Here is a 17755-nt window from a genome sequence, read left to right as displayed (position 1 = left end):
GACTGATATCGTTTGTCCTCTATCTGAGGACACATGGAACATCTGTCCATTTAAATGACGTAGTGGGATCTAACCATTGTATAAAGACACTCATAAAGACACTAGGATCTAGAGCTGTTTTGCAGTGTTTAAATACCTAAAACAGAAACCTGGGAACCTATTTAGGAAGAAAGACATTTGACGTAAAACACGTCTTGTGTCTAAAGCGTAATTATCCTTGAATTTTAGTAACGGGTGTGTGTAGCGTGTCCATCACATCTGGTTCCTCCCTCCCACGTGTGATAGCTGTGGCTCTGGTCCTTGACAGTGACCCTGACAAAGATAAGCGGCTCCACATAACAAAAAGCTGGACTTAATAACTAATATTCATGTTAATGCTTAACTGTCGGTTGTGTAGAACCAGCAGGGTCTCAGACCACTGCAGCTTGAACCACGACGGAGTCGCTCTTCATCGCTCACTGACACCAGCTCAGAAAATCAAAACAGGGGCTCAATGGTAAAAGTGCTCACACTTTTCTAAAGAAATGAACCAAATTTGTTGACTCGTTGAGGCAGGATTATTCATTAACTCACATCTGTGATTGCCGTCAAAATGCTAATGCTACCGTTGTGCCTCTTTTATGGCTGCTGACTCTATAATTATGCTGAAGAGAGGGGAGGAGCGAGAACAGGAGGAACCGAGAGAGCAGAAAATCTGTGCACAAACACTGATCCAAACTTTGGGACACCACCGGCGATCGCCCCTGCTGCAGGACCTGGATTGCTCAGAAGTTTAAGAGGTGGGAAATTAGAGGTCAGGAATGACACCTGAGATGATCGCCCCCCTGTTCCTGGCACTGTTGGCCAGTTTCTGCTCCACCACCAGTGCTCAGGATGCCAACATGGACAGAGCGCTGAAGCTGATGGCGGAGACGCCCCTCATCGACGGGTGAGTGGAAACATCTGCTTCAAACATGGACATCACTGAGAGATCAGACCCTCCACAGCAGTTAGTCGAGGGCGTAAAAAACTGGAACCTTTTCTGTTGTTCTGGCTGATTCTTGGTGTCAAAAGATTTATCACCACCAATGATGTAATAGGAAGAACATCATCCATGTGTTATAACATCTCCATTCTTCATCCGTCCTCCGTGGATCTGTTCTGCTCTTTCAGCCACAACGACCTGCCCTGGCAACTTCGGAAGCAATTCAACAATGAGCTCAACAAGGTGGATCTTAACACGCTGGAGACCACACACACCAACATCCCCAAGGTCAAGGAAGGGCGACTGGGAGCTCAGGTAGGGCGCTCGTCTCAAATGGGAAGCAGGGCTTTGATCCACCAACGTCGGACTTTTGAGTGTTGCAGCCTATAACACTGAAGCCAACACTGCCCCTTTATTTAAAACGTTGTTGTCAGCGAGGAGCTTTAGGAACATTTCATGGCCTGCGACTCCTCATCTTGGTCATTTTCACCTGTGATGTGACTTTAAATCCTCATTTCAACCCTCATTTCAACAGTGAGACAGGCTGGAGGCCAAAATGACTCAGAAGAAAAATGGACTTCAGCCTGTAGGAGTGAGATTTGGCAGCCTCTAGGGGCAGTAATTCAAATCACCCGGGGGAACAAAATAAAGCCTCCTGATCCCATTAGAAGGGGAGTTTCCTAAAATCTTTAATGGCTGCCAGTAAAGCAGAAGAGTTTATCTGGAAATTCTGTTCTCAGGATTTCAAGCACAAGGATTTATTGGTGCAGATGGTTTTTTTATTCAGCACCAGCAGATTTTAGTCTGTAAATATCTTCCTGCTGTCCCCACAGGAACAAATGACCCTTTCTATATTTAATATCAGTGTCACAGAAGAACAAATCATTTTCTCGTTTTCATTTTCTGGTTTGAATCGAGCTAAACAACGAGGTTGTGTTAATGCTTATCTAGACAAAGCAGTCCCACGTAGATGTGTTTGTGAGCTTGGATGTCAACAAAGTATCTCTGGAGTTTCAGTTTTAAGGCCACGTGCTGCCAACTCATCCATCATCTCTTCCCCAGTTCTGGTCAGCTTATGTTCCCTGCGACACCCAGTACAAAGACGCTGTGCGACAAACGCTGGAGCAGATAGACGTGGTTCACAGGATGTGCCAGAAATACCCAGAAGTCTTCATGTTTGCCAGCAGCAGCGACGGTAGAATCGCTCTCCTGCATCATCTCGACCTGCCTCCGCTTCCTTGACCCCCCCCACTCACACACACTCACACACACACACCATCTCCACAGACATCCTGAAGGCCTTCAGCATGAACAAGACAGCCAGTCTGATTGGCGTGGAGGGGGGCCACTCCCTCGACAGCAGTCTGGGAACCCTGCGCACCATGTACCAGTTGGGGGTCCGCTACCTCACGCTCACACACTCCTGCAACACTCCCTGGTGAGCGCCAACACACACCTCTGTCCCACGCTCACGGAGTGCCAACCGTTGAATAAATGTTTCAGAAAGGGAGACACAGAACGGTGTTAGCCAACAAACCCAGAAGAAAATAACTGTTTTGTAACTTTTGGACTCATGGTGTTCTGGTAAAAGCCTCCCCCAGGGGCTTGGACAGCCTTCTATGGTTCCAGGCAGGAGATACTAATTAGGGTTTTGATGGAGGGGAGTTTATTTATTAAAATTTTTATTCTTGTGGGATTTGGTGCCATTAATTGTAACTGTATCAGATGTAAGTATATGTTGGTGTGGTTTATGCTAACAATATAATAATGTAGTGGTTCAGTCTGATTGAGAGGATGGAGGATGTTAAGAATTGGGAGTCAGTCTGGCTCCATTTGCTGGGCTCTTTTAGATGGTTCATGTCATCAGTTGGCAACAGAAGACTAATTAAGAGCAGATTGCACATCTTGTATTTCAGTGTTAGAATATGCTGTAGGAACTTCAGGGGATTTCTGCAGCTCCGCTTCTCTCTCTCTTAAGGAAGCACTTCTGAGAATGAGGAATTTTACTGCCTAAAAAGAAAATGGCTTGGTCTCTTTTACTTGTGGAAATGTGTCAAATCCCTCAGAAAATGTGTGTTTTAAAGCATCACATTGTATTTTTTCACTTCTCCCTGAGGTTTCCTCCTGTCACAGATCTGAATTCTGAGATTTTTCATGGTAGCTTTATTTTCCTGTTGTCAGGGCTGATAACTGGCGCGTTGACCAAGGATCAGACCCATCAGAACACGACGGTCTGTCTCCATTTGGAAAGGTGTGCAGCCACTATATTTGTCAATGTTTAATCTGTAATAAGTGACGGATAATCTCTTAAATGTGTTAACTACCTATATATTTTATTTGTTTCATGTTTATGACAGGAACAGGAAAATATTACGCAATCTCTGTTGAAACACCCTCTTGACAATTGTTTCCTAGCAATAGAAGATAAGGGGGAATGTATACGTTAATCATGTACGTTAATTGTTGTGACAGCAACTGATCATGGAAATGAACCGTTTGGGGATGCTGATCGACTTGGCCCACGTCACCGTGCGAGTGATGAACCAGGTGCTGGACATGTCTGAAGCTCCAGTCATATTCAGCCATTCATCAGCCTACAGCCTGTGCAAGCACAGCAGAAACGTCCCCGATGAGGTTCTGCTGAGAGTGGTGAGTTGGCCTTCAGCAAACAGTCCCCTGTTGTCAAGGGCGATGATGAACTTTATCGTCCTCACTACCGATCGTTCGTGGCTTCTAAAAACTTCTCCAGTTCAGTGACCCGACAGTTTAAGGTCCTCCACAGCACAATAAAGGTATGCAGTTAAATATTCTAATTGTGTAAGAAAAACAGGCCTTTGTCTTATCTTACATTATACACCTCTGCAATGGTCTTTTACGACGAGAAAACAATCATCAGTGTCATTGATTAACTCGCTCCCAGTGCTGCTGATAAATGCCAGTTCCATCCAAACAGCCGAGTCATCAAAGTAGAAGAAATAACACGTGGACAAAAGAGCCGCGGTCATCGTCACCTTGCTCGGGCTCTTTATTTCTCAGTTCTGTCCTTTTTCCCTGCTCCGCTTGGGCTCGCTATAGGTTCCCCTGCCTGACAGAGCAGAAGTGACAGATCTTGCTCCATCCCATACATTAGAGTTTCTAGGTCAGTAAGCGTCTCCTCTTCTGTCCATCTCTGCAGAAAGAAAAAAAAGGAATCGTCATGGTCAACTTCTACAACGACTACGTGACCTGCAGGCAGACGGCCACACTCTCAGACGTTGCAGGTGAGCAGCATCAACCGGAACATCCGTCCCTCTTTCCTGGGTCCTCCTCTCCATCACTGCTCTCCTCTCAGATCACTTCGATTACATCAAGAAGGTGGCTGGAGTGGAAATCCTCGGTTTTGGTGGAGATTATGACGGCGTCACCAGGTGAGTGTGGAAGATTGAGCATAAAGGAGGCTTATAAATAAGTTCCAGAAGCTAAGGGTGCTTTTGCCAGACTTCCTGAGGGTCTGGAGGACGTGTCCAAGGTGCCCAAACTGGTGGCTGAGCTGCTGAGGAGAGGATGGACTGATGTGGAAGTGAAAGCGGCGCTGGGAAACAACCTCCTCCGTGTCCTGAAACAGACTGAGGCGGTGAGGAGCGGACGAGACACCAAAATGAGTGATGATAGAGCTTCAATAGATAGATAGTGAGGACACACAGTGTGGAATGCTAATGTTACAAAGGGACTCACCCCGGGGCCGTACCGAGGCCCTGGACCGGTCACATGTCCTGTTTTGACTGGTCACCTCCTGTTGGACACGAAAGGTCCAATAAAACAGCTCCGATGGTGTGTGAGGGTGAACAGTTTCAGAAGAAGTCGCATCGAGTGAACAATCTCTTTTCTCTCCATCAGGTCCGCGATTCAAAGGTGAACAGCACTAAACCAGACGATGTCCCGATTCCCTACGACGATGTGCAAAACCCCTGCAGGACCAGCTACGGGTACCCCAACGCCGGGACATCCCATTCCTTCGGAGCGGCAGCTCTCCTGCTCTCACTGGCCGTCCTGACGGAAATTCTGGCTCTTTAGAATCCTAATTAAACTATCTACAGACGTGTTTTACCAACTGTGGTCAATATTAAGACCTCCAGATGCTACCGGGTGTTCAAATGTTAATTATTTAATTGTAATAAGTCAGGCCTACATCGTTTTCCACCATTATTTTATTACACTTGACAGTGAAATACTGAGTGACAGCAGAAATCGAAGCTTTCAAACTGCATTTTCAGAAATCCAGCTGAGCACCGTGGAGAGAAAGTGTTTGAAATTAGAATTTTTTTTTTTTATCATTTCATAAGTGGGATTCAACAAGAACCTCACAACGGAAATGAAGAACTGCCTCTCGTCCCCCGTCTAGGCCTTTGTTGCATTGATGGGCTGTTTATCAGTGCAGGACGGTCTAATAAAACATATTTGACAGGCTCATTTTCATTTTTCTATTGCAACGTTACCATTGCAGTGACATTCAGGATGGAATTCCTCCCACTGCTGTTTCTGTCCATTAAAAATGCCTTGAAGGGGCTCCAGATTTCAACATGCAAACAAATTTGCACAAAAGTGAAGACTCGCGTGTTCCCCAACATTAGTGCACTGACATTTTCCCAGGAAGTAGGACAGGTCATGACCGGATCGCGTGGAAAAGCGCGCCATCTGGTGGCCAGTCACAGCAGTCTCCGATATCGCCGCAGACGTTTTCTTTAGGGGTCAATTACTTAGATTACTAATTCACGCGATACTATTTGAGGCTTTTACTTCATAGCAGTGAGCGAGCAGCTTTAAATTTCGACATGTAAAATCTGGGACCTTCAAACCGACAAAATCCTTTTTTGCTTTGAAAACATGGAACGACTACAGCACAAAAGCTCAGCTGAAGGCCAAACCAATCACAGCCAAGAACCTTTGAGACGAAGCATAAGAGTAAGAAAGGGAAAAATTCTATTCTCACAACACTCACAAAAAATTAATTAAACCAAATTCATTCAGAAAAAAAAATCCACAACGCCCCTCACCCTTTTCAAATAAAAAAATGGGTTTTGCATTTTTAAATCGTCTATTATAAACGGAGTGCAAAGCTATCTAAGGCACACGGTTACTATAATCTCTTTATTTGGATTTTTCCCAACACCCTAATTGACTAGCTTTGAATTTATTTGGTGAAAATAACAAACATTTGATTTCCAATAGCATTAGTCGGTGCTCGGTCCCTAAACATCAACAGTTACATTATACAACGTCTCAGTGGCATCAATGCAGCTTCTGCATTCTGGATATTGCACGTGGTCATGCTGCACATCTCAGTAACGTTCCAGGTGCGCGTTCATCCTCCTGAGTTCAAATGTTTGAGCTGGCAGCATAATTATGGGGGAACGTCCGTCGTCATTTTCACCGGGCAGCGCGGCCTTGGGCGCCCTCTGCTGTGCACCACAGGTATAACAACAACGGGGGGAAAAAGCGCCCTGGGGCGTGTTGCTGCTCTGGGATGTCCTCAGCGCTGAGAAGCTGCCGGTGAATCAGAGGGGAAGATTTAATGAGAAGTGCGTGGGTCACTAATAGAACGCAGAAAGTGCTGCTGCTCACATGACCCGCAGCGCTCGCCCCCTCGCCGTTAGGAAGGAAATTAGCACGCAGAGAGAAATTAACAACAAAAAAATAGTCCCGCTGAACTATTAAATTAATGAGGATGACGGTTGAGGTGAGCCCTGAGGATGGAGGGGTGATCCGAGCCCGTGGAGAGGCTTCAGGCCATTTCCTCTCTCTCGTGTTCCTGTGCGTCGGTCCCGGGCAGCAGAGGCGGCTGAGCCGGGACTGCGATCCTGTAGGGAAGAGTCTCTTTGCTCAGCATCTTCTTGGTGGCCGACACCAACCGCGAGTAGTTATCGGGGTTGTACTCCGACAGAGGCGTGGTGGTGTACAGCAGCGGCAGGCTGTCCCTGTGGGGGCGGGCGGAGAAAAGAGGGGGCCGGCGCTGGTTCTCGCCCTCGGCGACGGAGTCCGGGAGCGACTTGCGTTTGCTCTCGGGGAGCAGCAGGATGCAGAGCACGGAGAGCACGGCGAAGGAGGCGAAGATGACCTGGTGGAGGAAGTAGCCGCTGTTGTTCTGGAGCTCCATCAGGGAGGAAGCCGCCATGCCGACGCAGCCCGCGGCCAGCACCAGGCCGAGGCACCCGCCGCTGCCCGGGGGGGGAGGGGAAGGGGGGGGCAGTAGAGAGGGGTCAGAGTGAACAGTCTGATCTATTCGATGAGACAACGATGAAATTATAAAGAGACTAACCGAAGCACCGTGGGCATCACCTCACTGGCGAAGAACACGCTGAGCATGGCGAGAGCCTGGGAGAAGAGCAGACCCACCACGGAGAGCACCAGGACCATCGCGCCGTACAGGTCTGTCACGCACAAACAGGCACAACAGGTTACAAACTCGGGCCCGCTTCCGCGCGCGAGGAGCCCGGACGGGACGCGACGTACACTGAGTGAGGGCCAGCAGCAGCAGCGAGGACAGGCCGGTGACGATGGCCGACAGCAGCAGCATCCCGCGCCGGCCGTAGCGGTTGACCGACAAGCAGATGAAGACGCAGGCCAGCGCTCCCGTGATCACCCGCACGAAGTAGGCGAAGTAGAAGTTGGTGGAGTAGGTGTGCAGGTTCCTGGTGAAGCAGTACTGGATCCCCGTCCCGATGAAGCTGGAGGGGGGAGAGTCAGGTGGTCACTCGCGGGGAAGCGCCTTCAGCTTCCGACCTGTCGGGAAAAACACTCACAGCGTGAAGCTGAGGATCAGGCAGTTCTTCCAGATGACGCGAGTCCGCCGGAGCTCCAGGACCGTGAAGAACTTGGGCTGGCGTTCCTCAGGCGCCGAGTCGATCTGCGCGAGCAGGGTCTCCCCGGGGTACATGTCATCCTGCAGGCACACGCCGTTCCGGACGGTGACGTCCTGCAGGCTCCTCTTGGCCAGAGACATCTGGTTGGTGGCCAGCAGCCAGCGAGGAGACTCGGGGAACATCGACGCGCAGCTGGGGAGGAGAAACGTGCGTCGGCGCAGACTTCAAAGAGCTGCAGGTCCTTTGAAGACAGGGAGGGTGACATCAAGGGCACTCACCACCAGCAGGAGAGCAGCTGGAGCAGAGGCAGCGTGGCCACGGCCTGGAGGACCGGCCAGTCCCGACACAGGGCAGCCACGCCTGGTAGACACACCTCCGCAAAGATGCTGAAGAAACCCCCCACCATAGAGGCCATGAGGCGATGGAGGGGGTCACACAGCTCCAGTCCTGAGGGGGGGGGAGAGACACATCAAAGGATCGCTAAGGCTTCATACTGGACAACAAACAGGAGAAAGGAGAGGCCTCAGGAAGCGAAGCCGAGCTGTTTACGAGCGTGTGGAACGGAGCTGAACTTTGACCTGCTTCCTGCGGCGCTCCGATGCCCGTTCTGCCTCCCGGTTGGACCGGACCGGGGACAATGCGGAGCTCGCTTCCTGCTATTGTTCCCCTCTCTCTTCGGAGGAGAACGTGGATGTGGAACGTTTCTGGCGGGGGGGGGCCTCCCGGCCCGGCCCAACATCTGCTGAATCTAAAATGAGGCTCGTCGGGCCTCCTGACCTCGCAGGAATGCGGGCGTATGTGCACGTGCGTGCGTGTTTTAGAACACGGTAACCCTCGGTGCCGCCGCCGCCTCCTCCCAGGGTCAAATAACATCTACAAACTCTGACGCAGTCGCATTCCTACGTCGCTCCGTTCGTCTTTATCAGGATTCCGAGGAACGCCATCGACTCCCCGTGTGGAAGAGGGAGACAGGGAGGACAGCTGGGGGGTCAAGAGAGGCGAGCAGCTGCCCGCTGCCACTCAGGAACAGGGCGCGGTGACGGAGAGCGAGCAGCCTCGACGATCCGTCCCCAGGACAAACGGCTCCTCGCCAACGTCCTCGCAGTAGCAACACGAGCTCATGTCCCCTCGCGAGGTCGATAGCAGCTGCAGCTCTTTGTTTAACGTCATTTATTCACGGAGGCGGGAAATCGTCCGATACCAGGACACGTCCCGACATTCCCGATTCACGACCGAACACGCGTGTCCAGCGATGAGCTAATGTAAATAGATTATCCTCATCGGGAGACGCGCGGTGCTCTGATGTCACATGATCGGTCATGATGCTTCTTACGCAATCCAGCCAAAATGTGACGGAAAAGACGATGTGCACATTAACATTTGTGTGAGACCTGTTGTGGCGACACGTGATGTCACCGACCCGGAACCGGATTACTGATGCAGCCGTTTGTGGGGGGGGGGGGGGGACTCACGCGTAATGTAGGAGGACACAAACACCCCCGCCAGCGTGGAGCCCTGGAGGAGACGCAGCAGCAGGAATATGACCGCGCTGTTGGACAGACACACAGCCACCCCCAGCAGACAGGACAGGCTGGTGGACATGAGGAAGCAGTGTCGACGGCCCAACCTGAAAACACACACACACACACACACACAGCCTGGGAGGTTAGATCTGAAACTGCGTGAATTTACGGAGCATCCTGTTCCAGCATGAGGACACTTATCTAAACCAAAGGAGGCTACGGCTCATTGGCTGAGCGGTTATCTCACCATCTAGTTTAACAAACTTATCTTAAACCACTTTTAACTGAGTGATGTAACATTCTAAAGGGTTTGAACTCCCTGAGATGTCTGAGGGAAAGGTTGGTTTATCTCAAGATTATAATCAACAACATTACTCTTCAGAAGACCAGAGTGACATCATTCGAAAATTTAATAAAAGGCCAATTATGCCGTTGACTAATCTAGTTGTTGGGATATAATCTGAGCAGCAAATGGAATTAACTCTTCCTTCGATACAACAGTTTTGTACAGCATCGCCCTGCGATTGGCGACCTGCTTTTGCTGGGAAAAACATGGTGACCAACAGGTGAATTAGTCCCCCGGCACCATAGAAACCTGCCGTCATGTGACCGCCGCGCACAAACTGGATAAAATGAACTTAGTTTCCAGGAATCTGTCGAAAGTCACATCGCGTTCTGTACAAAATCATCACAACATTTTACACAAACTGAGATTAATACTCACCAGTCAGATAATGTTCCAAGAAGAATGTATCCCATAATCCACCCTGACATGAAGCAGATGTGCTGCAAAGGGATTTTCCAGTAGTCGTTGCAGACCAGGTTCCACTACAATGGAAAACAAAGGATCCACTAGAAAACTAAAACAGTGAGGAGTTGGCATCTTTTCCATCTGGTGGTTTCACTCATAAGTGCTCACCTATTAATTACGTCCTCCACTAGAGCACAAAACACCGTTCTTCATCAGTTTAGGCAGAAATTAAGTAATGAGATAAGAACCACTAAAGATTCAATGTCTATTTTGTTAAAAAAAAAAAAGCAAATCTCGCAACTTGTGTCCAAAATGACTGACATTTCAATCTGAGTCAGAGTTAGCCTGTTAGCATGCTAACAAAAAACTACACCACGGTTATCTGGCTGATTTTGACATTTTTGACGAATCGTCGAATCGTTTGACGACATACTTGAGGTTCAATCATTTAAAATCAAATTCAGGTCAAAGACAGGAAGCCGGATCGCTTCATTGCTGATTTGAGCACAGATATTTCCCAAACTTTTCCATCCCATCATCTCTGAAGGCCACAAACTGAGATGTTACTTTGATTTGTACAATCAGACATTAGCATTGTTGGTGTCAGAGGGGTCAAACTGCAACGAGCCGGCTGCATTCTTCCCGTTTATGCAGCATGTGGAGGCTAACAGGCTAACAGTCCCGACACAGACGGAGGGTTGTGACCAAGCAGGAATGCAGAACATGTTGGATCCAATGTCCTTGTCTGCTGACGCCTTAATTTTATTAGAACAAAGTGGTTCTCAAAGCAGCCTGGACCAGCAGCGCTCTGCCAGTATCAAGGATGGTGATCCTGGTACTAAAAGTTCTGCTTCTTAAATGTGATTTACATATAAAATAACCTCTCAATATGGAGGTGGTTATTCAGCCGAATCAGCGGTTTTGTGCTGTTGAATTTTTTAAGGGGGAGGGGGGGTCAAAGGTTATTGGGTTGCTGAGAATGATGCTGAAGACAGAGGAGGTGTGCAGGGTCTGAGGAAGAAACTCGGAGGCCTCAGTGGCCAAACACAAGAGAGGGAAGAGAGCTGGGCTCTGCCTCGGCTCCAGGTCTGAACCGGAGCCGGTGAGACCCCCTCAGAGGCAGGGTGACACGTATATCTGCTGGGGTCATGTTTGCAAAGCGAGAACAAATCATTACATTGACCGAATGCTCTGAAAAACAAAGGGAAGCTGATTATTTACGCAACCCGGCGGTCACGCATCACCAGCCCGAGGCTTCCCCCTTTACTCCAGACTAATTGTGAACGTTTTGCTGCTGGATTTGGCGTTTATGACCCCAGGAGAGTCAGGGCCGAGCCACAACCTGAACCTGCTGCCTCCACCAATATAGATCTGAACGCGACTCTAGCTGCAGGGAGCCGCTGCTGGACACGTTCAGAAGCTCCACGATGGCCAACAGTGGAGCCCGAAGCCCCATGGTGGAGGCAACACGGTTCCCCAGAGCCACCCTCACCAGTCAACCCTCCAAATTTAGCGAAACGCGCCCGTTCTTACCTCCGTGACAAAGTTGCTCTGCAGCCCCGCTTCGTGCGCGAACACCCAGCCTTTGGTGCACGACACCTTCTCCTTGGGCACGTTTCCCGTGAAGTCCGAGACGTTGGAGGGATACTTAAAGAGCTGGCAGTGGCTGAGGCCGGTGCCGTTCACCCAGGGGATGGTGAGGTTGAGGTACCTCTGGCTGGTCACGTTGCTCAGGAGGAGGGCGGAGGGCAGCAGCCGCGGGTCCGGCTGGCAGTGGTACGAGTCCGGGATCCGGGTGTAAAACACGTCGCTGATCAGGTTCAGCGTGACCGCGAAGGTGGGAAACCAGCTGCAGACCACCACCAGTCGGTTGTACCGTCCGTAGCCGCCGGTGCGGGGCAGAATCTTGGCGTCATAGTCCATGTGTTGGAGGCGAGAGCCCGGCGACGGTGGCGCGACCATTGCGCAGAGAGCGCGCGACTGAGCAGCCGGGCGAGGCGCAACTGCGGGGGAGAACTCTGAAGACGGGGGGGGGGGCGAGTAGGGGGGGGAGGAGGAGGACAGGGGAAGGGGGGGAAGGGGGAGGACAGGGAGGAGGGGGAGGAGGAACGCGGTGAGACGCGCAGTCACGTGATCGGACTCACCTCTGACCCCGACATTACCGTAACGTTGCCACTATCAAACTTTTTAAGAAACGTCATCTTCCTTTATCTATTTTATACAACTACTGATCAAAACCCCGCTCAAGTATTGACACGTTTGGTTTGACCACTTTAGAGAAATGCATTCACACTCAATAAAACACGTCTCCTCTGCCCGAGAAAAATAAGGATCGTTTTAATTTAATAATAAAAACATCTTCTAAACAGCTGAATTCCGCTTGTTCCCATGTTTATGTCATTATAAAGCTTTTATTAAAGCCACGCAAATGTTTTAATGGGAATGATCGAAGACCGTTGATAAGGTGTTTTTTTTTTAAAAAAAACATCGTTTCCGGGGCAACTACCTTCACCATGGCAACCAGCACCGCCGTCTTCCATCAATATCTGCATCTATTTGCTGTTAATGAGCTGCTGGGAGGGAAACGGCTCACGTCATCATGATATTATGGATGTTTAAACAGATGAAACTACACATTTAGAGTTTAACTGGGTGGAATCAGGACGCAGACAGGGGCTGTAATATTTCAAAATTTTATTAACGAACATAATCTCTGAGGAACAACAGCAGTTCTCGCGCTCTCTGTACATGCAACTGTAGAAAATAACAATTTAGAATTTTTACTTTTCTGTTTGACTTTTTTCCCCCCACCGTCCTCATTTTCTCGCCTTTTTGATTTTTTTTGTGTTTTTTTCTTTTCTTTCCTTCTTTACTTTTTCCAGGAACTCAACGACAGCTAGAGGTGAAAGTACTGGATCTCTGTTACAGCACTGACAATAGCATCAACACCCCCCATCGTTTACCCCCCTCTTAGCTGCTCCAACAATATGTACACAAATAAACTACAATGTACAAACAAAAAAAAAACAAACCCCAAAAAAACAATGTTACATTGTTACATCATAATAACCTGCAGCAAGCGCACGTGGCTCGTTGCCGTTAGAACCCCACATTCTACGCAATTTTTCAGACTAGTACAAAGAGGAGGGTGCAAAACGTCCTGGGAGGTTTTATTTACAAAGCTATGTACAGTATGTCTCTTTCACGCATTAGACGGAGGAAAATTTACACAGCGGAGACCAAGTTCAAACTGAAAACATACCACAGGTGTCCGAAAAAAACAAAACAACAAAAAAAAAAGATAATAAATAGGTTTTTTCTCACCATTTAAAGAGTAGTTCTCCATGCTTCGTATTAGTAAATCTCCACTCTAAAAAGGAACAAAGAAATAGCTACAGTCTGGATTTTTTAATTAAAAAAAAAAAGACAAATAAAACCCCAACAAACAAACAAATAGGCTTGAAATCGTGATGCAAAACTAACGTTGATGTAAATGTAAATATCCGGTAAGCAGACGAAAAAGAAGCCTAAAACAAACATGAGCGGATGTGAGGAGAGCAGAGGTAATTTGTTGCTGACTGAGGTGGCATCACGCTTGTATCATTATGGCCAAGTGCTCTTCTGTGGTTCAGAGGACAGGTGTGTGTGTGTGTGTGTGTGTGTGTGTTGTAATTGTGTGTTCCAGAGAAACTACCTGTCAGTTGTTTGGACTTATCACCATTTCAAGCCTTTATGATTCAACCAAATGACTGATTATAGAAGTAAAATCAAAGACGGGCTCCGAAAAAGAAAATCTGACATGTGAAATGGAAACACACTCGACGTCTTGTAAACAATAGTGAGAGGGTGTGGTCGGCTGGGGGGGGAGGCATAGTAACGGGATACATTCTGTTTGATTAGCGTGATTGACATGCCACTGGTGCTTATGCTTTGTACAAGAAATGAAAAAACAAAAAACCAAACAAATCACAAAACCCAGAGGATAAAATACAACACTCAAAACTACATACACTGAGCTAAAAACACACAATGATTCTGTGAAAAAACAGGGAAAAAAACAAAACAAACGCCACACCTTCCTTTAACCCCCCCGCTCGGTGCGGTAAACCATCACAAAATAAAAAACAGAAAAACATGACAAACAGGGGTTTAAAAACAAGATTTCTGGCTGTTTTGTGTCCAAATGTGTATCTATACCAACCAAGATGTGTTTATCTGTCAAAAGGATCCAGGACGACACATTTAGTCACCTTGTCTGCACAGTGTAATTGCAACAACCATTGCACTTGACTAGACATACCATACACAGCTATGCTGACCAATGTGGTGTGAATAACTTAGGACATTTTGGACAATATTGCCATCGTGATACATGAGCAGCTCACACACAGACAGGTGGCCCATGTGGTAGGTCAGGAAAGCTCTTCAAAACCCAACAAAACACAAAGAGTCAATACAAGGTGTCACAAATCAAAATTTCAATGGGATACGGGACAGTTTTTTCCCCCTAATGGTTTTTTTTTTTTAAATGTATGTCCACTTTTTTGGTTCATTCTGAGGAGTTTGAAGTCTCTTAACTATTTGCCTGGGCGTGGGACATGAGGATATGGACATGGCGGATGCCAACACACAACAGAGAAATACAAAGAAGCGACCTAAAGTTTAAAAATCAACCAAAGCCAAATGGGCTGATGTGACTCTAAAAGCTGTCAGAGCTCCACAGACTTCAAAACTGATCCAGGTGTTTGACATATGGGGCAATTTGACTTCCTACAGGCTGTAGTATTTGTTTATTCTTGTTTTAAAAATACCCGTCTAGACTAAAGGTCCAGGTTTCGTGCAAAGCCGAATATGGTTGCGGATTTTGATGCAGCGGCGCCCTCTAGCGGCTTAGAGTCAGAACAGCGCTCAGGTAACAGGCTGAACTCGGGGACAGATGGTCCGAGGTGATGATTGGACAGGATTTCAGTCAAAGAATTGTAAATCAAAAACAAAAGTAATTTGAAATCATTTCACAATTATATGATGCTTTTGTTCGTGAATGACATCGTACTTTCACCCACCCATATATATCTATGTGACTTTGCCCAACATTGAGTACATTTTTTTTTTTTATTACTGGAAGGCATTTTCTTGGTTTGAAATTTTTTCAGATATAATTGTGTTGTAAAGCAATGAATAATAATCCTCTATTTTTTTTTTTTTTAAATAAATCTATTCTGCTACATATGAGGGAATATATGATGGACGGCCTGGGAGAGGCCAAATTAATCCAGAAATGTTATTTTCGCTAGTTTCTAGTTGAGAGTTTAGGTGATTCTGGTCTTATGTCACCCTGGACTGAACCTACAGATGGGATCAGAAAACTGTGCACTGGAGCCTTTCAAAGAATGACAGAATCGTGTACACAATTTGGCCCATGGGTGTGAGGGGGGGGGAAAGTGCTGCCCAAGTGTGAACTGTACATAAAAAGATAATTTTTATTTCTTTTATGTTTTTTTCTTTACACTTAACTGAGTGATATTACAGTACATAAGTTATTTACAACTGTGCAGTAATGTGTGGCAAAATAAATTATCTAGAAGGCAGCAAGAATACATTGGTTAACGAATATAAAAACTGTACATAATTTACGGAATACAACTTTTTTTTTGTTTTTCTTTTTTCCATTAAACTAATATTGGCTCTGTAGTGTTTCAAGTCACTTCCTCAGAAACAATGAAATGCCCAAGTAAAGAAATAGACAAAAACAATATTTCTCTTCTCCTGCCAAACCACAAGTTTTCGATAGTCTCTTTGTATCTCAACATTCGTCGTGTTTGTTTCTTCTGGTTGTCCCGTGACGTTTTTGCAGTCTATGGCGCTCTGATGTGTTTGTGTTGGAGAAAGCGTGGCGGCTGAGGAACATGTCAGTCTGTCCCCAGAGTCCCGTGCCTGTTCTCTTCTGTTTAGCCAGGCTGAGAGGCTGCACGCTCAGTCTCGTCCTCTCAGACACTGGGCCCTGATGTGCACACGCATTAGTAACCCTCCGCTGCACTCCATCCTGCTGCGGGCTCTAATTGCACTACTGTGAGGGCGTCCTCTAGATATATGGTCTCATAGCCCCTAAAAGCCACCCATGGCTGGTTCTAGCTTCCTGTTCAGTCAATCCAAGCTCTGCTGCAGCACATTCACGCCGACGTTCCTTGGACGCAGCACAGCTCAGATGTGCTCTGCATCACAGCAATGGAAGTTCTCCTGGCCCACCGGGAGCCCGGGACTTACAAAGGAAGGTTCACTTCAGTCCTCCATCAGGACAGTGACCACATTGCTGGGAGAGGTCCTCTGTTACCTCTTCCCTGTGGTATTCGAGGTGCGTCTATTAAAACGGGGACCAAAAATGAACTCAGAAAATATATCTCTCTCCCCTGTTGCGCTGGAAGTGAGGAGTTTTGTCCCAGAGTCAGAGTCTGTAAGCAAAAACGGCTTCTGCTTCTCGGACTCCGACCAAACAAAAGTGTAAAAACTTTGAGAATGAAAGTGCAAGTTGTATATTACTTTTTCCCCCAGTAAAAACATGCTTCCTTTTTCACAGAAAGGAAACAAGAGCGATTTCTTTTCATCAATGCGCTTTTTCTGGAGGAAAAAAAAAAAAGAATTCCCGTCTTGAGTTCTCGCTCAAACTTGCTAGCCCTTTCCATTCGTTCGGTTCAACAAAGTCCTTTCAAGGAGTAATTTAGACAACGTTTGCACTCTCTCCGAGCTCAGCTGTGTCACGCAGGCAGCAGAACAAAGTCATCGTTGACATCGACCATGGGTACGTAGAAGGAGGGCACTTCGTTGACACAGAGTGATTTATGCACTCCTGGGTCCAGCTCCTGGACCTTCAACTGCCATTCCATCCTCTGCACCGCGTTGAGGGCGGCCGCCTCATGCTGTTGTCGCATCAGCAAACATGTCTGGAAGGAAGGATCCAATCATAAATCCACTTTGAATCTGGCACGCGTGTCAGAGATCGTGCCGTCGGTGTTTACCTTCATGCGGTCGTATTTATCGTCCACGTCCTGGATCCAGGAAATGAACTGACGAGCGTTGAAGCGATCTCTGACAGATTTGTTTTCGTCACCCTGAGAAAAAAAAAGTCAAAAGATTGATTTGGGCGATTAAAACTCAGAATGGTTCGATTATTGCTTACAGACTCCTCACCTGGCTCTCTGATGGCATGTTGTATACTTCAGAGTCCAACAACATGGTGCAGGCACTGAAAGGCACAGCCTGATTGGCTATTGTCCTGGCTGCTCTGCAGTGGACCCTTAAAACTTCCTGTTCACACGAAACAATCAGCTTTTCCTGTAAAACACAAAAAAAGACAAGCCCCCGAAACCAGTTAAAAGTAAAGTTGGCACGTCTTACTATCACGGGGAACTAGAACGTATTAAATGACCGTCCTTTGAACATGAGTGGAACAGGTGATTCTTACCCGTTCTATGCTGTGCTGTAACCTGAGCTTCCCTCTCACTGCCTCCTGTTGTCTGAAGAGCTCCTTTAGTGGTTCAGACAGTGATGGAGGTGGCGCAATCTGAGGGGAGAACAGTACTCCTTCACACAAGCGAAAATAATTGGGACACCCAAAAACAAAACCTCAACAGAAGAATGTCTAAAAATGATTGTTCACTAAAGGAAAACCTTTCCATTACTT

The 17755-nt window shown here is 47.4% G+C and overlaps 3 protein-coding genes across 4 annotated transcripts in view; 1 reads left to right on the top strand and 2 right to left on the bottom strand.

Moving 5' to 3' along the window:
- Positions 1-379: 379 nt before the first annotated feature.
- On the top strand, positions 380-5280 carry dpep1 (dipeptidase 1). The gene is made up of 11 exons (XM_003969925.3): positions 380-496; positions 651-928; positions 1153-1279; positions 2027-2159; positions 2252-2402; positions 3146-3215; positions 3437-3613; positions 4140-4224; positions 4296-4371; positions 4442-4577; positions 4841-5280. The coding sequence occupies exons 2-11, from the start codon at positions 801-803 to the stop codon at positions 5015-5017; spliced, it is 1260 nt and encodes a 419-aa protein (XP_003969974.2). The 5' UTR covers positions 380-496; positions 651-800; the 3' UTR covers positions 5018-5280.
- Positions 5262-12079, bottom strand: slc22a31 (solute carrier family 22 member 31). Its single transcript, XM_011610135.2, has 8 exons — positions 11611-12079; positions 10051-10154; positions 9276-9430; positions 8082-8250; positions 7744-7995; positions 7454-7668; positions 7260-7371; positions 5262-7158 (listed from the first exon to the last, which is right to left on the bottom strand). The coding sequence occupies exons 1-8, from the start codon at positions 12037-12039 to the stop codon at positions 6726-6728; spliced, it is 1869 nt and encodes a 622-aa protein (XP_011608437.1). The 5' UTR covers positions 12040-12079; the 3' UTR covers positions 5262-6725.
- Positions 12080-12754: 675 nt separating this feature from the next.
- ankrd11 (ankyrin repeat domain 11) overlaps positions 12755-17755 on the bottom strand; it is a 69317-nt gene continuing 64316 nt past the window's right edge. For both annotated transcript variants that reach the window (XM_011610133.2, XM_011610134.2), the window contains exons 11-14: positions 17537-17635; positions 17263-17406; positions 17091-17183; positions 12755-17015 (exon numbers count right to left, since the gene is read on the bottom strand). In XM_011610133.2, the coding sequence (XP_011608435.2) occupies positions 16830-17015; positions 17091-17183; positions 17263-17406; positions 17537-17635 (522 nt within the window). In that variant the 3' untranslated portion in view covers positions 12755-16829. The remainder of the gene's footprint in view (positions 17016-17090; positions 17184-17262; positions 17407-17536; positions 17636-17755) is intronic.

Source organism: Takifugu rubripes, chromosome 13 (genome assembly GCF_901000725.2).
Source record: "Takifugu rubripes chromosome 13, fTakRub1.2, whole genome shotgun sequence".
NCBI classification, from domain to species: domain Eukaryota; kingdom Metazoa; phylum Chordata; class Actinopteri; order Tetraodontiformes; family Tetraodontidae; genus Takifugu; species Takifugu rubripes.
Note: the sequence above shows the minus strand (reverse complement) of the source record. Positions and strands in the feature narration are given on the sequence as shown.